At 31.0% G+C, this 24,077-nt stretch overlaps 3 protein-coding genes across 3 annotated transcripts; 2 read left to right on the top strand and 1 right to left on the bottom strand.

Moving 5' to 3' along the window:
• Window positions 1-9,971: 9,971 nt before the first annotated feature.
• On the top strand, window positions 9,972-11,825 carry LOC111031663 (ATP-dependent RNA helicase DDX24). Its single transcript, XM_022311701.1, has 2 exons — window positions 9,972-10,101; window positions 10,176-11,825. Exon 2 carries the CDS (start codon window positions 10,193-10,195, stop codon window positions 11,810-11,812), a length of 1,620 nt encoding a protein of 539 aa, XP_022167393.1. The 5' UTR covers window positions 9,972-10,101; window positions 10,176-10,192; the 3' UTR covers window positions 11,813-11,825.
• Window positions 11,826-13,290: 1,465 nt separating this feature from the next.
• LOC111031666 (BAG family molecular chaperone regulator 2) lies at window positions 13,291-14,699 on the top strand. Its single transcript, XM_022311709.1, has 2 exons — window positions 13,291-14,088; window positions 14,156-14,699. The coding sequence occupies exons 1-2, from the start codon at window positions 13,911-13,913 to the stop codon at window positions 14,491-14,493; spliced, it is 516 nt and encodes a 171-aa protein (XP_022167401.1). The 5' UTR covers window positions 13,291-13,910; the 3' UTR covers window positions 14,494-14,699.
• On the bottom strand, window positions 14,615-22,622 carry LOC111031665 (ras-related protein Rab-23). The gene is made up of 7 exons (XM_022311708.1): window positions 22,118-22,622; window positions 17,889-17,954; window positions 17,695-17,816; window positions 16,758-16,920; window positions 15,808-15,887; window positions 15,240-15,418; window positions 14,615-14,818 (listed from the first exon to the last, which is right to left on the bottom strand). The coding sequence occupies exons 2-7, from the start codon at window positions 17,919-17,921 to the stop codon at window positions 14,700-14,702; spliced, it is 696 nt and encodes a 231-aa protein (XP_022167400.1). The 5' UTR covers window positions 17,922-17,954; window positions 22,118-22,622; the 3' UTR covers window positions 14,615-14,699.
• Between the last annotated feature and the right edge of the window lie 1,455 nt (window positions 22,623-24,077).

The following is a 24,077-nucleotide window of genomic DNA, read 5'->3' on the forward strand; positions in this document are numbered from 1 at the left end:
ACAATACATACAAGTATATTGTATCTCTGTAAAACTCGCACGCGTCCGCCATTAATTTTAAAGATAATATTATTATTAAAACATTACAACTACAGCATTGCTTGTCGAGTCTTGACCGAATGAACGAAATGTAACCTGCAGCATACCATTCGACCATACCAATATGTCCCTCAAATCCCAGGAGTAACCACTGGGTACCCAACTATCGGTATAGTCGCATTTAGAGCTCCGCCAGAATCCAGCTCCCTCTGTCCAACCACAAAATATACGACGGCCACCGCCGTCCACCACGGCACTCGAACCGGGTGCATTGCAATCGTAAAATAATTATGACAGTAATACTATCATAATATCTATTAGATTATACTTTCCATTGCACATTTAACATAATATAACATAATACACTTTTACGATTAGGTTGTTGGTACCTTCATACGCACGCCCTATTAATATTACCGCACGTGCACAACTTTACTGCAGAACGACCACGTGTATGCGTACTTTCTATATACATATATTTATATCACCGCACATATTGTGTAATGTGATTTATTATTATTTTTATAACACGTCGTCCGTTGGTATATTATAATAGTAGTATAGTACGTGTGCTATAGTGCTTGATGTACAGCACTACAGCAACAACCCCATACGACGATATGGGCGCTGAGCGTTCGCATCTGTTCCACCTTTCGACAACGACGACGTCACCGCAGCCGCACATTCCGTACATGTCACAGTCGTCGAATTTATAATAATATAAAACGTTTTACCTATAATACACTTACGACATAATACCATAATATTATAGTTAATACTATATAGTCACATTAAATGTTTTTTATAAACAAAGATGTTATTCTATAGAATTTTTCAAAGTTGATTTTCCGTGCAATGCGCTAATGCGCTATTCCATATTATAGGTTTGTCAACTTGCAATAATCTTAATTTAATTTCTAGAATTAATGTTATGAACAATGATAAAGATACTAATATTTTAGATGAGTATTACGATTTATTTGACGGTCTAGGACAGGGATGGCAAACCTTTTGAACACTGCGTGCCATGAAAAAAATATTAAAAATAATATATTTTGTTATAAAAAGGTATAAAAAGGTTAGTTTAGATTATTATAAGTCCTATAATATTTGCGCCGCGGAAATAACGCGGAAGCAGTCCCCGCGGCGTCGTCGGTTCAAACTTAAAAAAAAAAAAGGTCCTATAATATTATATATTATATAATATATAAACATTTTCGCGTGCCCCCTCGATCACACGTTCCGTGGATTTGCCATCCCTGATATATGCCTATAGTTATGACCACGGTCTAAGACCGTGGTTATGACTACAATATATAACGCTTATAAATTAACACTCTTATCAAAACTAACTATAATGGTTCATGTCAAAAATATCAACAAAATATGAGCACATTAAATTATGTTTTCATTCTAAATTTTTTATTAAATTTTTTAAGTTATTTTAGGTATTATATAATAGATTATTAGAATCTTCGTATTTTTATTTTTTTATTTAATACATACACGAGTCAATTGAATAAACAAGTATTCTGTAAATAACACATTTTTATTTTTCAAATTAAGAGTATGAAACATATTTTTACACAAAGAAAAACTGAATACATGGTAATAAATGTATGACATAATATACAAAAAAATATTTTAAAAAAAACAATAATACAATAATATAATATATATATTGAATACATCTACATTTTTAATTTTCAAATTAACTGTATGAAACATATTTTTACACAAAGAGAAACCGAATACGTGGTAATAAATGTATATAATATACAAAAAAATATTTTAAAAAAATATTAATACAATAATACAATATATATATTGAATACATCTTAATTTTTAATGTATATAGATACCCGCAGGAGTGGTTAGCGGGAAAACAAAAAAAACAAAAAACGCGAGGGCCAACTAAAAGGTTGCCGGTGAAAAACGACAGACGTCGGTACAAATTTAAAAGAAAAATGTAAAAAAAAAATGCGACGAGGCACAAGGGTGCTCGAAAAAGGCCGTAACACGTTTGGGTACAGTAGACCCTAAACGCAACACGTTTGGGCACAAATGAATACACCGTTTGGGTACACCATATCTCTAGAAATATAACACGTTTGGGTACATAGGAAATAGGTATTAATATAACATTTAGAAACACCTAGAAAAATAACACTTTAATTATTAATCATTAATTTTAAATTTTTAGAGTCTATTAGCGTTATCCAGGAGACACCACGAGGAGGTTGGCTCTATTTAGAGCTTAGAAATAAAAATAATTTAGCACGCGCAATCGTACGCCTAAAAAGGTACCGCTGATAAGGACCGCGCGCAATCGTATTGCAGCCGTATTTGTGTACCCAAACGTGTTCTACATTTACAGGTAAAAATAATGTAATGTACCCAAACGTGCTTCGCCCTCGGAAAACCGGATGACCGGATGTGACTTAAGCCGGCTATCGAGGGTCACACGGGATTGTAGAGGGCTGGAGTGGACTGGGTCGAACTTCTCGACTGTTCGATGCCCGCAGCGACGTGAGCGAATGGCGGCAAGACGGTGTCCAAAAAACATCCTGGATCAATGCATCTCTCAATCGTTTAACAGCGTCTAGCCATATCGCGGTACCAGAGTTGAGAGTACCACTCTAATCAATATTATTCGGACGACAACAACAGCAGAACAATCTGCTGACCTTGAGGAGTCGGTTCCCCAGTGCTGACATGATGGACGGCCTGCGACGATCTTGCAGCGGTTGTTCTTCTGCTGCTGCTGCTGCTGCTGACTTCACCGTGGCCGTGGTCACCGACGGTTCGAGCTCGTCGCCGTCACTTTTTGCTACGTCTGTAGCCGTGCTTTGAACTGCAGTCTTCTCAATTTCTTCCGACTGAATCACGCTCTTGACCTCCAGGACGTCCGGCTCACAATCTACTTCCGACGGCAGCTGGTTGTTCGCCGTTGTCGTTTGTTGCACGTTATTAGCCAAAAGACCGAGTGTAACGCAATCACCGTCATTTTTTGCTACACCTATAGCCGTGCTTTGAACTGCAGTCTTCTCAATTTCTTCCGACTGAATCACGCTCTTGACTTCTAGGACGTCCGGCTCAGAATCTACGTCCGACGGCAGCTGGTTGATCGCCGTGGTTGTTTGTTGCACTTTATTAGCCAAAACACTGGGTGCCACGCAATCACCGTCATTTTTTGCTACATCTATAGCCGTGCTTTGAACTTTCTTCTCAATTTCTTCCGACTGAATCACGCTCTTGACCTCTAGGACGTCCGGTTCACAATCTACGTCCGACGGCAGCTGGTTGATCGCCGTGGTCGTTTGTACGTTATTAGCCAAAAGACTGGGTGCCACGCAATCACCGTCGTTTTTTGTTACGTCTATAGCCGTGGTTTGAACTGCCTCCTCAATTTCTTCTGACTGAATCGGTCGCTTGACTTCTAGGACGTCCGACGGCAGATGGTTGTTCGCCGCCATTGTTGTTCGTCGCACGCAATTGGCCAAAAGACTAGGTGCCACACAATCACCGTCTTCAGAATGTCGTGTTATCGGTGGCAAGTGTTCAACTTCCGGCGCACTGCTAAAACACCGCGGTAATGGCGGAAGGTGCTTACCGTACTTCGTGTTAGCGTTTCAGATTTCCGGCGCGACTTCGTCAAACTCCAGCAACTTGTCCAAGACGCTCGGTACAAAAATCCTCGGCGGGGCGGTAAATTCAATGACCTCTGAACTGCGGCTTTCAGTAAGTCCTCAGCCACCTTGTCCAACACTTTAAAATCCGCCAAAGTCAACGTCGTCGTTGGTTATTGGCCACTGAGCTCACTGATATCACATACAATTGTCGTAGGCCTCGTGGTCAGTGTAGGGTTGTCCACCCTGTGCTCTTTGTCTTCCGACAAAATACTGCATCCGCTATGGCGGGTGCTATGCTCGCATTACTGCAAACTCCCTGCAACAGCCGGAACATCCAATTGTTCTGGCGTTATAATATGGTCTGCTTCTGTGAAACTTTCCACGATGGTTTTGTTTAAAAATTCAGAAATTGAATTTCAAGATATTATAATTGAGTTAAATTATTTAAATAATTTATGAGACAAAAAATAGTTTGGGTAATGCCTCGTAGTAGACTGAAACAAAATTTGTTATAAGACGTATGAATAAACATTCAGACGAACGTACATAACCATGACAACGAAAAATAATATTATAATATTGTTGAACATTGAAAATAAAATAGGTACATGGCTAATTAATTTTCAGCCACATAACATATGTGTATTTAAAATGACGATTGTAATATTCTTACATCTCAATAATATATGGTTCAATAATAATACGTTTACATGTACGGTTAGCCAAAAGTGGCATTTTGAGTTGACAACTCTACAATATAAAATATAGTAATATGGTCCCCGCTAGTGTCCACGATATTCGTTTACTGTGTAGAATGTAGCTGGTACTCGGTAGATAATTAGATTGAATTTATGTTATTTGCATATATACTATCATATTTGTATATAATAATATACTTAAGGAATTTAAAGTAGCCACGAATAATATTTTTAAACAAAAATATATGCTACAACAAAATAACTTAAATTATATTCTTGGTTATTTAATTTGTAATTTCGTCCAAATTCAAACATAAACAACCATAAAAAACTGATAATTTTAAATGTTGACAAAATTTGAACTCTACAAAAAAAACTGTGCCTATGTATTTTTAATATTTTTCAACTGCTATTGGATATCAGAAACCTTTTCAAGCTGTTTGACTCTACAAATACATTTTTATTGACATTTACAGAAAAAAAGCTAAACAAAATTAAAACCGAAAATATCAGTAAACAGATCAAAATGAGTCAAAATATTTTGAAAATGTTTTCAAGTATAGAAAATATGATGAAACAAACATTTTGCTTAAATTTTAAGTATCTAAAGTTATGCATTTTTTTTAACTACATCAAAATAAGACAATCATTCCATGAAAAATTGAGTGAATCCAAAAAAATTGAATTTGACTTTCCAGTACTTTTTTTTTTTTTGTTACTTAATTTATATTTCCACAATCTGTTACATACATTTTGAACAATAAGTGAAATTGATGAATTGATAACTATGGCGTGAAGGACGGATTAAAGATACCTTCCAGTGAAGGCACTTTTACAGTTAAAGATGTAAAAAAAAAAAAGTGTTTAACAATGTTAGTAAATATTATAAGGAAAGATAAGTAGAAATAACAAAGGTAGATATGGTGGCACCAGTGGCAGTTTGATAAATATTAGTTTAACTTATAAGTTATAAGTTATAACTAGGGTTCGGGACTTCTTGCATTTGCATGTTTTTTTGTAGTGGTCGTAGTCTATTTTACGAAATACTAAGTTTGAATTTGCATATTTCGTCATATTTAAAAAAAAACGCATATTTGAACAATTTTTAAATATATTTGGGTATATTTCACATTTTTATATTTTTATAAACATAAAATTGTCAGGAAAAATCATAATTGGATGGTCGTAGTCTTTCGTACTAACACGTACGTCTGTTTACGATGAAAGTCTCTTTATCGCTTAATAATCAACCTTTTTATCGACAATATCGACAATTGTATAGTTGTGATAAAAATAAAACCTAATGAATCCTAGGTTGATACAGATGGAGATGAGTAACCTGTATAAAAATTATTTTTATTATATTAAGTACCTACCTAATTTTTAAATTTTTATTTTTATAATAATAATTTATAATATACGACCTTATGCGTTTTTTAAAAATAAAATAAAAATTAGCTGCATATTTTAAAGCATGTTTTGACGATTTGGACTGCATATTTGCATACATATTTTGATAATTTTAAGTGCAATAAGTCCCGAGCCCTAGTTATAACCTATTAGGGACACCTTTTAAACACAACAAGAGTTCCCGGACTTCAGTCCCCCCACTTTAACAGTGGAACCTCTGATTAACAATTACCTTTTACCTATTCATAGGCGTAGAAAGGAAGTAATTTTGAAAATAAGCTAAAAATACATTAATTATTTTAGGAAACATTGTGATGATCAAAAAATGTCTAGGGTGCTATTTGCGTCGAAACACAATGTAATAATAATATAATATTAAAAATCGACTGTTGAACATTTACAAAATTACAATTTCTTGGTTCCTTTTAATTTCGGTAAGTAATTTTAAAGCACGCGATCGAAACTTATGTACTATAGAGTATAGGGTACATGTACATAAGAGAATTAAACCATTTACGGGGATTCATCAAATTTATTTTAATTTATTTTTACCAGGCGGCAGACAATATAATTTAATTCAATAAACCTTAAAAGTTAATTAGTATCTGTTATTAGTAACTGAGTATTAAACTCAGTTAAATTCACTCACGCTGTACTGCTGTACAATATTTGTAGCTATAGCCTATAATAGTTCATAATATTAAAATTATTTTCTTAAAGAACAAAGACACAGATCAAATGAAATGACCTAAAATTAATAGTTTTTATCATAGTTTTAGGAAATTTTCAACACTCTCATTAACTAATGTCTAACATTATAATATACTACACTGTCTACACTATACTTCTATAGTTTTATGATAATTTGAATTGATAATATTTATTATAATCGATCCCTAAAAATTACTATAAAATAAATTGTCAATTAATTTAACTAAAAAAAAACAATAAATAAAGATAAACAATATGTTGTCTTGAGTAACGATTGTAAATTATAAAGTTTATTAATTTATGATAATTTTTGGTGAAAAAAATTAATCATCTTTTTCAAGCGAATTATTATTCATTACTATTGTTGAGGCCCTTTATAAGTAAATTCCCGGTGAGGTCCTTAATACTCAGTCCGACACTTGTTTTATCTATTCTTACTTTGAGTCGTACAACATTCAACATATTCAACATACCAGGTGATAATTATTTCCCCGAGGTCTAAATGTATTTTCTAACATAGAGTCCATCATCATAAACAGTGATCAAGTTAATAGTTCAACTTCTGACATTCTGAAAAAATAGATGAACTTAAATTTTCATGTGTAACGCCTGCTTGTAATGTTAAATTAAATCTGAATAGTGATAGGACATAGGTATATTATAAAAGTTGAACAGTGTATATATAGCTAACAACTTAAGTTGTGAGCGTAAAAAGTGATTGGAACAAATTGCTTATTAATGAAAATCTATCGTTGATAGACTTAATGCAAGGGATTTTGCTAATTGTATTCAAACTTATTTAACACATACCAGAGAGCTTACCCCACCCTTTCCAGCCATAGCCCGTTGTTTGCCTCATTTCATTAACATTTAAGTTATGTGGCAAAAATAGTTTTAAAAACAATTTGTAATAATAATAATATGAGCTTTTTACTATGACAAATTACATTTTGTCATTTTTCTATTATACCTGATGTCATTACACTATGTTATTCATTGATATTAATTGATTATGATATTGTAATAAAAACAAATACAATTAATTTGCGAATTCTTTGTTTTTAATGTTTATCATAGTAGATTTACATAAGAAAATAAGTTTATAGTACTTATTTATTTAATGCTATAAAAATAATTGATGTAAATCAGGTAAAATATTATTCATAATATATAAATATAATTTTACATTTTCACTCACAAGATACTAATTTGTGAGTTTAATTCATGTGATAGTGGAAGTAAATAAAAAGTCTAGTGAAAAATTGACTAATTTTATTACATTGATTCCCAAAAAATCCAATTTTAAGGAATTTTTGGAAAAAACAAACACAATTTGGTCAAACGAATGCAGATAGGAAACCCATACATTTTAATTCTGGTAAAAATAAGTAATTCTTAGTAATATTATTTACTTTAGTATCCTAAATAATTTCCATATTTATTCAAACCCCATGAAATAATCATATTAGTGGTTCATTGTTTTTTGCATTTTGTAAATGAAAATTATGTATTGTATTCTGAAAAAAATGGAAGAAAACTAATACATCAAGTGATATTATTTTGAAGTAAGTTTAAAAAGAAATATGATTAATAATAAAGATATAAGAATAAGATATAAAATAAGAGTTCCTTCTATATTCTCTTAAGTTCCTTGGGAATACGTTAAGTGCTTTGATGTTTGCATGGTGTTAATAGGATAATTAACAGTATTATGATTTATGATACCTACAGGGCACTGGCTACTATAGAATATTAAATAATAATAAAGATTTAGAAATTAGATTACATTTTTGCCAGTATAGCATATTTTTATTTGTTAATATAGGTAATGAAAATAAAATATGTGTTACATGCATGCATGCTATTTAGCTTAACATATTTATTTAATATTAATATTGATAAAATACAATAAAATACATGTTTTCTATTATATGTTTGTTTGGTTGGTACTTTGGTATGTAATGTTTAAATTATTAAAAATAATATCTTAATATGTAGTGTTTTAATCATTTATTTAATAATTTAATAATTTTTTTATTATCAATGTATTCTTTACTCTGTAAATAGTAATATTATAAATTATAATGTAAACCATAGCTAATATTTAATCATAATTTAAACTATAAAAACATATTCTTAAAATGATAAGATTAAAAGAAGAATGTTACAAGTATAACAAAAAAAATTTAAAATTTAAGGAAAAAAAAAATGAAAATGGGCAAAGTAAAATATTATCAAGATCTTATTAATTTGGAAGATCTTCATTTTGAAAGTCGCTTTGGTAATATTTTATTACAACTCATTAGTCATTATACAAACTCAAATTCAGCTTCCATTCTTCATCCAAAAAAAAGGTTTATCAAAAACCAGAAGATATTTCTTAAGCGATTACTTTAAGGGGTTTATCACCAAAATATAAAAGCCATCAAAATTATTATGATTTATGACTAGATACGTATTTAAGTTCCTTAATTAATATATGGGGTTAGGTAGTATTTAATTGGAAACAGCCGATTATGTATGGTTATGTTACCCCAATAACAGGAGATTTGTAATGTCAGATTATTGAGCAATTGTATAATGCTGAATTTAATGTCCCTGTAATGGTTAGTGACATTGGATTATGGAAAGCTTTAAACATAAATTTATGTGTATAGATATAATATACTTCGAGCATAAAATAAAGAACCAAAACATCTATGTTTTTGCAGACATAACAAATCATTTAAGATTAGCAAGAAACCATTTAGACGATAGATATAAAATTAATTTCTATTAAATATCAAGTAAATAATTATTGTCATTGTTATAGTACTTTTCAATGGAAAATATATTGAAGTGTTTTTGAAGAGTTGCTAAATTTAAATTCTGATCAAGATTTTTTAAACTGACTGATAAATTTACAAACAAACACGTCCTGTTAGTTGAAGTGTCAAGGAACAGATCGTATGAATGTAAAATTAGCGGTACAGTTATTTTCATAATATGCAGTTGCCAAAGCCATAGACTATGGTGGGGAAAAAAAGTTATTAGAGAAATATAACTGAAAGGAAGTAAATACTTATTTCATAATAGTATAATTAAGTAACATAATAATATTTATTTGGTACATTTCATAATTTTTAAATTATATTTTACATAATAATTAATATTTGACAAAAAAATGTCTGTATTAAAACAGGCTTCAGATATTGTTTTGCTATTCAATGATTGGTTTGATTTATTCAAGATTCAACACTCAATATATATGAAAATTGTATAAAGGAGTAAAGGCCTAGATGAAACAATTCAAAAAGATTTACTTGATGAAATAATGAACAGTTTTCTAGGTTCTAGCACAGAGGAGATATGTTGTAACTCGTAGTAGTAACTACTAGTAAGTAGTCTACGAATTACGATTTTAAATTGTTATAAATTAGCGCAAATTGCACATAACCTCAAATAAGATTCCCGTCTGCACGTGTTTACAATTTAGATAACTACTATCATTTATCAATTTTGTCAAATAATCAAATGCGAAATACAAAATATCAAATAGTTATAATTTAAATAATTATTTTCAAATATCGTATTTATATTTAAACACGAAGTATTGGGGTAACTACTAACTGGTAAGTGAATTCTAAAAACTGTTAATATTGTTGCTGGAGAGTACGTTATTGTCATTTCTGATTTGTTTTATTAGGTTTTCGTCCAACAACCATGGACAATTGGGAGCCGCTGAACATCCGGACAGAATTATTAAACGCTCTCAAGTTGAAAAACTTCACCAAACCTACAAAGATTCAGTCGGAATCGATTCCCCCAGCCATCAACGATCATAGAGACATACTGGGTGCTGCTGAAACTGGAAGTGGTAAGACACTTGCATTTGCAATACCCATTTTAAATGGTATACTCAATGGGAGATCTAAGGGATCAGTATCAGATGACTCAGATTCTGACCCAGAGTTAGTCTCTGATTCAGACTCAGAAAATGACAGTGAACCAGAAGTCTTAGAAGAACTTGATGAAAATGGACTAGGTTGTGTGGCCGTCGTCAATTTGCCGCCAGACAATTATCCGCGAACAAATAAAAAATTATGGGCAGTCATTCTCGTACCTACCCGCGAGCTCGCCATGCAAGTAAAAAACCACATTGAAGATGTTGCAAAATTTACAGATATTAGTATCGCTGCTATTGTAGGTGGATTGTCAAGCGAAAAACAAGAAAGGATTTTAAAAAAAGGTCCAGAAATTGTTGTAGCTACTCCTGGACGTCTTTGGGAAATGGTGCAGAGAAGTGAGCCACATTTAATGCAGTTGAATAAAGTCAAGTACTTTGTAATTGATGAAGCAGATCGTATGGTGGAGACAGCACATTTTCCTGAACTACATCTTATGCTTGAGAAAATCAATTTAAAAAAAAATAATAAGCGACAGAATTTTGTGTTTTCTGCAACGCTTACTATGGTGCATAAAGCTCCATACAGAATAAACATTAAGAATAAAAAAAAAGTTAAAAAAAATTTAACACCTGAAGATAAATTGAAAAGTTTAATTCAGTTAATCGGTATGAAAAATCCACATGTTGTAAACCTGACAACTGTAAACTGTGTAACTAGCACAGTGAAAGAAATGCAAATATTTTGCTCAGTTAAGGAAAAAGACGGATATTTGTACTACTTTTTGAAACGAAATCCTGGTAGAAGTTTAGTGTTTTGTAATAGTATAAGTTGTGTGAAAAGACTTGCTAGTGTCTTAAGTATTCTCAAATTAAATCCATTACCTATACATTCAAATATGATTCAGAAACAAAGGCTTAAAAATTTAGACAAATTCCGAGCTAATGACCATGGATTATTGCTTGCCACTGATGTAGCCTCAAGAGGTCTTGACATTGTTGGTGTTAATCATGTTATACATTATGACGTCCCAAGAACAGCTGAAATCTACATCCATCGTAGTGGCCGTACAGCACGAGCGTCAAACATTGGGTTGTCACTTTTAATTTGCACTCCTGATAAGAAAAATGTATACCTGAACGTTTTGAGGACCATGAAAAGAGAAAAAGAATTGCCAAGGTTAGAAGTACAACTGCGGATGTTGCAAACATACCTTATATGTGTAAAACTTGCCCAGGAGGTAACTACATTGGAAGAAAAGGCAAAGAAAGAAACAGCATCCACAAATTGGTTCAACAAAGCAGCTGAGGAGATGGAAATACTTTTGGACGAAGATGAATTACCAAGAGGGATGGGTTCTAGTGATTTAAAAAAACATAAAAAACTCGTAAACTCTAAACGTAAACAATTAGATTTGTTTTTATCTACAATAAAATGATTTCTTGTTTCCATAATTGAATTTTTGATAATTTATAATTACATTTTCTTAAGGCTTTCCTAGTATTTCCCAATACTCTATGATAATTAGTAATACATTTTATTTTAGCTTATAAATATATATTTTAAAAGTTAAAGAATATTGCTACTAGGGATAACCAGAAGAAGGATATGAAAAAATTTGAATTTCAGATAATAATACAAATACAATATATTTTATCTTAGATAAATACTAATGTGGAGAGGTATGCTTTGGCAAAATTATTAAGTACAAATGAATAACCTAGTACGGAAGTGAAAAAACTTACTGAGAAAATAGACACTCAGTGGCAAAATGAACCTAAAATAACCCATAAGTAACCTGAAATTTATCCACTACCCACCTTCCTACCAAAAATGTATAATAAACACAAGTACTATTAGCATTACTATTTCTATTTGCCTACTATAATTATTATTATTAAGAAATTGTTTTTCACTTTCATATATTAAGCAACCACCCAATCACTCCTAAATATTAAAAAAAAAAAATTGAGAAGCAGCTTCTTTTCAAAGATCATGTTTGTTAAACCACCATAGACACTCTAAACAATTTTATTATATCTCATTGAATTATCTATATGTACAGGTTCTCCAACCCCATTAAAAGTCTTAACGTCTATGATATGGATATGAACATTGGAGGTCTAAATATGTTCTTGGGTTGGGCGTTTGGAGAATTTGGGCAATAATAATTAGTAATTAACAGATAGACTTCAAATTAAACAATTAATTAGGTTGGTTCCCAAAATTAAAAAAAACCCTAGGATACCATCAGAGTTAGTAGCAATCAAAGATAAAATAAAATCGAAAAATAGATGGTCATGACGACAAATTAATTTTTTTAGTTGACACCGGAGCAAGTATAACCATTATGAATAAATGAATACATATTAACTGTTGGAAACAAACCCAACAAATAAATTTTTATTGACATTTATAGAATAAAAAACTAAAAAAAATTGCAAATTGAAAATGTCTATAAATAACTCGAACGAGTCTAAATATTTTGATCATTTCTATGTAAATATATTAATATGTGTTTGTCATGACGCACGAATCACTCGTATAGTGTACGGATGTGGTAGACGTTTAGTTGATGAATTGTTTAATTTATGGTGTAATTACTATGATATTGGGCCAAAAGATAACTATTTGAACGATTATTCAACGTTTTAATATCCATTGGTTGCTTATGTTTATCGAACGTATATTCTACATAAGTTTAAGGACAATTTTTGAAAATTTTTAGTATAATTGTTGGGTATAAAATGGATAATTTTCTTGTAAGTTCTTATACAAAAACAAAACTGATCTATTATGTCATGATGAGTGATGATCGATATTGATATCCTTATCAATCAGCAATCTACCTGATACCACAGATATAGATAATAAATATATTATCTAATTATCTATATCTGTGCCTGATACTGAAAAATAAAGATGTTTAATTCATTTACTTATCTATAACTGATAAGAATTACCACAACATCATTGATAAAAGGCAATTGTGGCCTAGGCAGTTGTAGGCTGTCAGTGTCGCAGCGGGCCACAACAATTACTGGCAGATGTGTTGACTTGCGACTGCTGAAGTGGCACGTCGGTTTGAGAATTTGAGATACCAAGTTAAACGTTTTTTAAACGTATTTCGGCGGAAGGTACACTTATTTGTACGTTTTGTTGTTTTATGGTTCCATAATGAGCAATGACACGGATTATATAAAACTATTATATCATTTTATATAATCTGTGATAATGTCAACAGTCAAATGACGGTTCATAATTGATCATATACCTACTATTAATCTGTCAATGATTGTTCGCAAATCGCAATTCTGTCTTGATTTTTATTTTTATCATAACAATAACACCGAAGAAGAACAAAAGGCGCTGTAAGTCGTTACGTAGGTGGTGCTCCATATCGTCTCGTCTTTGCCAATCCTGTCAACGTGGCTCGTAATATTGTGACCAACGATCAGTTTCGAGAAAATTCTAGAAAAGTAAATCGTTTCACATTTTTGCCCGATAATACGTCCTAATTGTTTGCCGAATTCGCAATGGACGACGGCGGACACCAAAGATCCAAACAGTATCTGACCACAATGTTGGACCACGCCGAAATGCTCATTGAAAACATACGAAAAGAGGCTTTGAAGATGGCCGAGGATCTTGAAAATGTTTACAGCAGCGTGGAAAATGTGAGAAATTCAAAACTTCTTGACCAGTTGAGCGACGGTGAGTGTTTAATTTACATGTACATAGAACAATAAATTTTACCATTACATTTAACATATGGTTTCAGTGGATAGAGAAGACATTAATCAGTTTGCCAATCGTATCATAGATAGATGTGAAACTGTTAATATCAATGTGCTCACCACCAGAAGTGAGAGTCAGCAAAATTGTTTGGAGGAAATCAACATGATGATCGACAGAATAGTGAATACATTTAGAGAGGATCCTGATAATGCTAAGGCTATGTGTCAGTCATACATAGCTTCATGTAGTCCATTGGAAAATGAACTTGGCTGCAAGGTGTTCGAGACGGCCGTTTTGGGGTGTACCCTCGACGATCAGAAACGTATTATTAAAAGACTACAAGGGCTGTTGGATTACATTATGGAATCAAAAGACCAGTAGCTTGACAAGCTTGTCTGTCGTCTACAATAATTCCATTTGTTTAACTATAATTAATTTTGCATCACTAACGTAATCTTAATGTTAACTACTGATTTTCCTGTCAAACATATAGTGATATTAATTGTTTTTCAATATTGTTATTTTGTTTTATATTTTATTTATTACACATCAAACATAATATATTGGAAATGTTATTGTTAAAACTATTACGGTATGACACAAGAGTTCTTAAAGATATTTTTTTTCTTTTGTCTTATTTTTCCAGATCTCAATTTTATTGTAGTTGAAGAATTTCTGTTGTGATATGGAACTGCACCAAATGAACCTTGAAATATATAAAAAAAATTAAAAACAAATCATCAATTCAAAATAGTTAATTTTTAATCATACTGCAATATTAGGGAATAGTTTTCATGTTTAAAAATTAAAACTAGATTTTAGTCACTTGAATTTTTCAGATAATATTTTAATATTTTAGATACGTCATCACTACTAATTATTATTTAAAGTGACATATTTTGTCTTTATAGTTTATAACATACGTTTATCATCCAAGTAAATATTAAAATATTAATAAATGTATTCTTATTATTTAATATAAATCAATATTGTTGTTTAATTTTAACAGTGTTATTGTTATTTAAGTAATAAACAAAACTTGAGGGGTAAGACATTGATTATTAATATCAATAACAGTACTATTTTAAGTTAATTGCTGTTTGAAAAGGTAAAAATAAATAATTTACCTATTGTATATGTTTGGTGTATTCCATTCCCTGACATATATTCCTGTTCTTCTTTCTGTATTTCCATCAAACACCGTGTGGCCAAATACCTAAATACATTGTTGACATTGACGTCGTCTTTTACTGATGTACATATTAGCTTACAGCCCAGCGACCGAGATAGAATGTCAACTTCTTGTCTGTAAAATATTTAAATTGAGATTCTAATTTATTGTTATAAGCAACATGATGCAGTTTTCAATTAGTTTCTTGTTTCGAATAAACCCAATAAATTATTAAAAATCTGATACACTAATTGTATTAATTATAATGACAAGATGCACATGTTTTTATTTACTTCCCATATGATTAATTAATATAACATGTTTCAAGTACACATGCATTAACTATGATTAGTGATTACTATCTATAGAATAATGAATAGGATCAATTAAATACTATGCAAGATTTAAACATTAAAAAACCATTTTACATGGTAAGGTTGAACATTGTACATTCTTATCGGTTACTGATGAGCACTGCTTAAATTTTGCAACCAAATAAAATATAAATAAATAGTAATATTTACGGATCAACTTGGCTTCGTTCTATAAGATCAACTTTATTTTGGACAATCACTGTTGGTATCTTTCCACATTCATCTTCCACCTATAGTAAATTTAATTGACACATTTTACTAAGAATATCTAGTGAATTTATAGCTATGCTCTTTTTTATAGACAAAGTTATAATCTTAAATTAATTAATAGAAATATTTGCAATATGTTGAAGCTATATAACTTACGTAATTGTTGTAGTACTCGTAATTGAGTTTATCGAAGAGAAGAATCAAGATAAATAATTACTACCAAGACCAACACCCTTTAAAAATTATAAAAAATTAGTAAATTATGAATTAAAAACATGCATATTCTACACTACCTACAGTATTATAATTATATCAGTTATTTATTTTTATTTTATGATTATTACTCATTGCATTTTTACAATTGATTAAAATAACATATTAATTTATATTATAAAAAATACATAGTCAAATTATCACAGTAATTGACTAACATTAAAGACATTTGAATATTGAACTAGTAAATATGATGAAAATATTTTATTTTATAAGTCATAAGCATAACTAGAGGACCATAATAATATAGGTAGGTTAATCTTATGATTAATCTAGTAAAATTATGTTTAAAATAAAAGAATTTTATCAAAGCAATAATACTTTTCTTGAACATTTATAATCAAATACTTAACAATTATGTCTTAAGAAAAAAATAATATCATGAGCCATAACACTCATTCCATAATGTATAGACATAACTGAAGGAGCAGGGTTGTTTTCATAACAAAACAGAGATAGTGATTTAATAAAATAGTACCTATACAAAACTTTAGATATATTGATTTTGATTTAGAGGTCAGCTGACCTAATCCAATTTACGTTTAAGGTCAATAATTAATAGCTATTATAAATACTTATCTAACCACCGATAAAATATTATTTAAGTATAATGAAACCTTGATTTTCCACGAGTGAATTGCTTCAAACGAATCTCTGTCTGTCGTGGAAAATGCTAGCACACATGCTTGGGCTCCTCTGTAATATGCTTTGGTAATGGCATCAAATTCTTCTTGGCCTGCTGTGTCCCACAACATTAATCTCACGTCTTCCCCATTGCATCTAAAATAAAATATAAATAGTCATAACTTAAGAAAATAAAAATATTAAATTATTTATGAAGTAAAACCTTGTTAAATGATTTCTTTTTAAGAATCTAGAATTAATATATGTTCTACGATCCATTCAATACAAATTCAAAGAGATATCAAAACATTTAGCACATAATTACTCATTAATAAATATCTACTATAACTACTACCAATACAATTACAACAGTTGCATGCGTTAATGTTAAAACATGGCAGCGGTTTTTGGTCTGTCCAAAACAAATTGGACTAATATAGCGGCAGACTTCAGTTGGCACAAGAAAAAGTGTCGGATTACTAAGTCAGAAAAGTTCACATAAATGTAGAAAAATTGGTATTAGCTTATAGGTGGTATGGTTATAAGCCACATTAATTTGAGTTATGTTATAAATCTAAGGACTATGTTTGTTCACGCAGATCCCCTATTGCAGTCGGATAAAGTTCAAATTGAAATTTATATAATTTTTACTTGTTTACTACAATCTGACAGACTTACGACTTAAAAGACAATGTTGTGCAAATAATGAATATAACAATTACAAATTATTGACAAATTCAAAATTTCACTTATTAACTCATTTGTTAGGAGTTAGATAAATGGAAAATATTATAATCCATTTGGTATTTGTAAATGTTTGTTTTGTTGAATTTCAGACACACTATCATATTGACGGAGTAATTATCTAATTATTTTTGTTAGGTTAGGCAAATTCTGTAGCATAATGAAGTAATTATTTAAGTAGCATACTCTATTTGCCTCTCCAAAAAGTCTACTCCAATTGTCTTTTTATAGTCCCGGGTAAATGTCCCTCTGCAGTAACGCTGAATCATACTCGATTTTCCGACTGCGCCATTTCCCACGATCACCACCTTAAACATAAAAATATAATTTATAACTTTCAGGGTACCTATACAATTATATACCTAATAGTTAATACCTACCTTTAATGCAATTTCTAAATCTTCTTCCCTCATCACTCATAGTTGTGTTCGTCCACTGATTAATTTCTGAAACCAAAATAAATTAAAATAATTATATACCAATGTTATATAAACACTTAAAATTAAAAAAGGTAATGATATAAATATAATAACAAATTTTCCTTGGCATTTATCTGGACATTATGAATTATTTAATTTTTTCTATTATATCTAATACAGTAGTGAGTAGGTATATATATTAATTGGTTTATAAAATATTAAAACACACACGTGTCCCAAACCCTACAGTTCCAAAAACCCTACAGCTAATGGCCTCAGTTGCTGAAGCTTAAATAAAAAAAAAATTTAATTTAACATATATTCATGTATTATTTTTGTTTTTGTTATAAGTATGTACCGTATGATAAATATTAGGTAGGTATTTAGAAATGTGTTATTACAGAAATATAAAATGACTTAGATAGTACCTGGGAGGTAGGTATATTTATTCTGTAACTTATTATATTTTATCAATTATTGTTCGAACTAAAGGTACTACTCATTAAATAAAAACATTGTAAAATATTTTCACAATTTAATTAATTTCAGTAAACATGCAAATTGTATTGGTAGGTAACTCAATTCAGACCATTTTTTTTCTTCACTGTTTATTCGAATTAAATTGAACACGCAAATTCACAACGCCTTCTAAAATTTAAGTTATTCCATAAATTACTGTAATTAGGTACTTATTGCGCTAGAATAACGTTGCATCGAGTAAAATAACGAGTACCCAAATCCCAAGTGTATTTACATACCTGTATAGTATACATATTATATTATGTACCTAATAACTATTTCAATTTTTTTAATAAACGTGTTTTTCTACTGATTAATTAAACGTACATGACCTAACACAAACAGTTTGCAGTCAATATCAGAAGTTCGAATAATCACGATAATGTATTTTAAGTTTGAATATACAATAATTAATGTATTATATGTATCTACTATACCACCATCGTATATCATACATAGTAAGACTATATCTATGAGTGCGAGCAGACTAGCTATGTATAACCGTACCGTACTATATATTATTGTAATTGTATACAGATTACAGGTTAAACACAATTTTTCGATACTAATTGAAAATTTATGAGGATTGTAATATTGTACATAATTTTAATGCCATTCTCCATTCTTACGACTTTCTAGTTACCGGTTGTGTGTATATGTAAATGTAATTATATGCAGTCGAATAACTCGGTAATTCGAAATTGTTCATAAGTCTCACCAATTTCGAATTATCGAGAGTCGACAGCAGTTTTACATTTGAATATTTTATACAAAAGGTTACGTCCTAACTTCAGGCGTTAATTTTCTCAGCAAACATTTTCATGCAATTTTTCGATATACGATTGAAATAGTTAACATTTCATTGGTTTGCATAAATATGGAGGAGTACTACAATAATATGTCTAAGAGAGGTATATTTCAAATTTTGAATAAAAATAAACAAAAATACAAAATTAGCGATCATCTTTACGCTTATACAGTTATACATTGTAGTACTGTACCACCGTCCATCGGCCATTACGTATACTAACTAATAAGACAATAAGACTATGAATTATAATGGTAGGAAATACTTAAAATCCACCGTTGTACATAATATTATAACGACGGCGATGATGATGATGATAATGATGAAAAGCCCCATTCCAACACCGCTCTTCATCATCGACGCTATTCCGCAAGTCGTTGACCCCCAATTTTCTCATGCCTCATGTATTATGTGTACACAAGTGTAATAATATTATGATAAATCTAAGCGTGTGTTTATATGTATACAAATGATGGGGGAAACGACGATTTATGAAAAAATCATTGCTGTATAATATATATATTATTATTCTGCTCGTTTTATTCGTGAAATACACACATTGTTCGGTTTGAATCCCGAGTTTCGTATAATGTACAGTAATATATATATATATATGAGTAAGACACCAACTCAGTATCCCCGTACGCGGTTATACGTCGGTAAACACGCCTAATATTATAACGAATGCGAATAATACGTGCACATTATTATTTCGACGTTATACAACATACGATAATGAAAATAAATAATAATAGGTTAAGCATTCTCGCTCGGAAGACTATTTCAGGCACTTGCTATATAACCTGCGGTGAAAATATGTAAAAGCACCTATACATGTCAAATGACGAATTCAGAATTTTTGCATGGTAAGAGAGATGTAACAAATTTTAAGCACCACTCTAATTTTGGATTGTTTATAAATATTACTACGAATTCATATTATATATATGTTTATAAATACATTTTATATGTACCTCATCTTTTATTCTTCCCTTTGTAAATCGCCATAGGATGTAAAATAATTGAATGGAAATAAATTTATCATATTTTTATTATGTTTACACAATCGGATTAATATTTTGCCTTGATTAAGATACATTTTAAAATACCTACATCAATCGATTTTAATTTCCTAATTATGATAAAAATAAAATAAATACAAATATAGTCAGGCAGACGCGTACCTTAATTTCCGAGTAAATTACTGGTTAAAACAAGTTTTTATTTAGTTAAAACGATAAATGTACCTACATATAATTTCAACCAATTTCTGAGGCCTCGATGGGTGTCAATTTAGAGCACATAAATAATATACATATATTAATAGTAGCATAGTGCTAATGACCTAAAGTTCCCTTTTCCAGTCGTGCCAGTGTGTACGTAAAAAAATTGATACAAATTTTATATTAAACTAAAATCAAGATTTTATGACAGGTATAAAAATGTACAACATTATACTATACAACGAGTTATTAAAAATCAAATTTATTTGTAATATAAGCTAATTCCTCTTCACCTACTTTTAAGCGCACAGAAACACGTTTATCTGCTTTAAAATGTGTGGATTGAGACACTCACTAAAATATATTATTTATGCATAATAATAAATTAACTAGGTATATCGAGTATAGTATTATAAATGCTTATAGGTCGGTTACACGGTTGTACTAAATTATAAAGGGTTATAAATGTGTCGATGAAAACAATACTTGTCGCTTCGGTAATAATACGTATTTGTAACAGCATCATAGTTGTAATTCGGTGTAATTCATAATGTAATTAATGAATGCATTTATGCTTGAAACAAATTGTTTAGAAGTTACCAATTGAACATGATCAATAATATAACGTAAATAAGATGATAGGTATTTTTTGTAGCACCTACCTACTTGTATATTTTACATTTCTTTCCGCGTACAGGCAACTGAAAATTTTGAAATGCTTTTTCATTTCCTCATACATAATTTGGAGTACGTTTGGTCGTTTGTGCCTTGTACAAAGTATAATATTAAGAACTAATTTTAGTAATTTTATGTTTCAGCGTGTTGTTGGTGAATGTCACCTTATGGAAGAGGCATCCAATATAATATTATATTTGATTACCTACGTAGGTAGGTACACCGATAAACGGATATTACCCATATCGACTTGTTGCACAACAGTTCAAAGAGATTTTTATGAAACTTTCAGCCCGTGTCTAGGAACTCGTTTGAAAACAGCATATGCGTCCGTAGAGTAAAGAGATTTTTTTTGGCACTTGGAAAGTCGACAACGATGGTAACTTGTGATAGGTACTTACAATTTAGGTACACCGTTTGTATATCCACATACGACAATACGAACGAAAAAAATCATGGTAAATTTGTAATAAATAACTATAATTTAACAGCTATAATGGTTTCATACCTAAAGTTAATATTAAAAAAAAAATTATAATTTAACCATTCATAATATAACTAATAATATTTAATTACATTAATATATACCTATATAATGGCCATAATATAATATATTATAGAATTATAGAAGTCTGAGCGTACAACATCGATATATTTATTCATCATGAATGTTAATATGTTATATTATTATTGTATTCGATAAGCTGGTAGCTGGTGGGTGTGAATTCAATTCCGAATTCGATGAACTCGCGTATTCGCTCGCAGTTCTAAAATCATATTTCATCGATTACGAAAGACAACCTACCTACCTAGCTATACGACGCATAGCCCCAGTTATTATAAACGGCGTTCATTGTTCGGTATTCGGGTATATTTTTCGTCTGCGACCCTGCCAAGCACAGACACTTGAGGAAGATCGCCTCTATAATATTATTATACAAGTGTGTTATGAACGTTATTCTCACCTGTTGCGCCTCTCGGACGGGACGAAATCCGACATACTATTATTATTGTTACAACCTGATGGAAATCTGAAGATCTTTCGCAAACGTTCGACTGCTTCTGCACGAGACGCACCTCTATATCGTATGTACGATGACCGAGATTAGTTTGTTTATTTACCGTCCGTTTCTACAGCGAAGACGATCGGAACGGTGAGCTAGACACGACGTACGATTTAACCGTGTTTTCGACGATTGACGGGAGGAATAATAATAAAAAAAATTATAACCGTTACCACCTCCCTTTCACACGGGTTTAGCGTGCGGACCGCGGACGAGTCGTTAACGGTAGGACAACAACAACTTCAACAACAACTGCGTGTCTGCGTATCCGTTCGGCTTCGGGAGTCGGAACCACTCGGAACACGACGTTGCGGTCGGGTCGGGCCCGGGCGTGCAAGCTTGATAGCAGGTTGCCGGCGTCGAGACGGCGGTGACGGCGATCCGGTTGCGGCTCCGGAGGAATGTGAACACTGCTGGACTGAGGACCTTCGAGGCCGTTGCCGCAGCAGCTGACGCTCACGGAGTATATAAATATTATTATTGTAGTGCAAATCAGCTGCAGCAGCTGGTGTGACGCGCGCTGGACAATAATCTCATGGAAGAATTAGCCGACGGAGGTCGGTCGCCGCCGAATCGTTCGAAATGCGTCCCGTAGGTGGTTATGTTAAAACAATTTTATCCATCGACCATTGATGGTAAAGGATCTTTAGTGAGTTTAGTATCCGAATTCCGAGACTCTAAGTTGTTTGTTATTGTGTTCTGTATGTTGCCTTTTTTTGTGTATCTTGTGTGTTGTTGTATGCGCCTTATTAGTGGCGCATCTATATTTTTGATGCGAAAAATCCATAGACCGAATTTCAGAAAAATAACTCCCCGATGGCCCGATGATTAAACTTTCTGTATTTTTAACAGTACACTTGAAATAAAAGTAGTGAACCACCTTCAACGCCAAAATAATGAAATAAATGTTGAAGACTTCTTATAAGTAATCGTTCATAAAATAAGAAAGCGCTCGCTGTAACGACTATAGGTACCTATTTATATACAATTATTATTATTATTATTATGACCCACGGTATCGTGGCATACATTTAAGTATAATATAATATAATATAGTAATATATATTTTTAGGAAATAAGACAATTTTAATAAATATAATAATTTTTAACATAATTTACAACATTAATTTAACGTGCACACAATTTTTTTGAGAGGATTTTTTTCTATTTAATCCATAGAGATAGCAGGGGTATAGGGCTATTAGTAGAAGCGGTCTATGGAAATATCTTATGAGGCTGGCGAGGTATTGCGACCAGGCCACACGCGCGAAACACCTAATGAGCTTTTAAAATAAAGAATAATTTTTCAAATAATTTTGATGTTTCACATCAGTCACTAACCTAACCTGTCCGCGATGGCTCACTTTTTTATGGGAGTTGTCATCAAAAATATGTGGATTTGTACAATATTATTATTAGAAAATCAAACAAACCTAAAATATAATTTCTATAATGTATTAATGTACCTAAAATATGCGCGTAGAATATACTGATAAGTGTAATAGCAGTATTTATACATTTTAAATTAAAATAATTAAATAATAATATCCAAAATTGTTTTGATTATCAAGTAAACTACAATAAGTCACAACATTTAGTTATCTTGAGACCACGGCCACGGGGCTATTATATATGTAATATTGCAATTTACAATAATATGATATTATTTTACTAAGTAATAATAACTTATAATATAATATAAAATTCTTGATTTCATTTACATGTTTTTTTACTTACTATGAAAATATTTAATAATGCGTCAACTCGGAGGTGGTAGTTAACTTAATAAATATCCGTAAACTGTATTCACTGTAATATTATATAAATTAGTAAAAACAAAAAAATGAGAGTTGTCATAAAT

The sequence above is a fragment of the Myzus persicae genome, unplaced genomic scaffold, assembly GCF_001856785.1.
Source record: "Myzus persicae strain clone G006 unplaced genomic scaffold, MPER_G0061.0, whole genome shotgun sequence".
NCBI classification, from domain to species: Eukaryota; Metazoa; Arthropoda; class Insecta; order Hemiptera; family Aphididae; genus Myzus; species Myzus persicae.

Coding starts and splice junctions, on each gene's coding strand:
- LOC111031663 (XM_022311701.1), top strand. CDS start 10,193: ATGGACAATTGGGAGCCGCTGAACATCCGGACAGAATTATTAAACGCT.
- LOC111031666 (XM_022311709.1), top strand. CDS start 13,911: ATGGACGACGGCGGACACCAAAGATCCAAACAGTATCTGACCACAATG. Junction 14,089..14,155: donor TCTTGACCAGTTGAGCGACG/GTGAGTGTTTAA, acceptor ATATGGTTTCAG/TGGATAGAGAAGACATTAAT.
- LOC111031665 (XM_022311708.1), bottom strand. CDS start 17,921: ATGAGGGAAGAAGATTTAGAAATTGCATTAAAG. Junction 15,419..15,807: donor GAACGAAGCCAAGTTGATCC/GTAAATATTACT, acceptor AATATTTTACAG/ACAAGAAGTTGACATTCTAT. Junction 14,819..15,239: donor ACACCAAACATATACAATAG/GTAAATTATTTA, acceptor ATATATTTCAAG/GTTCATTTGGTGCAGTTCCA.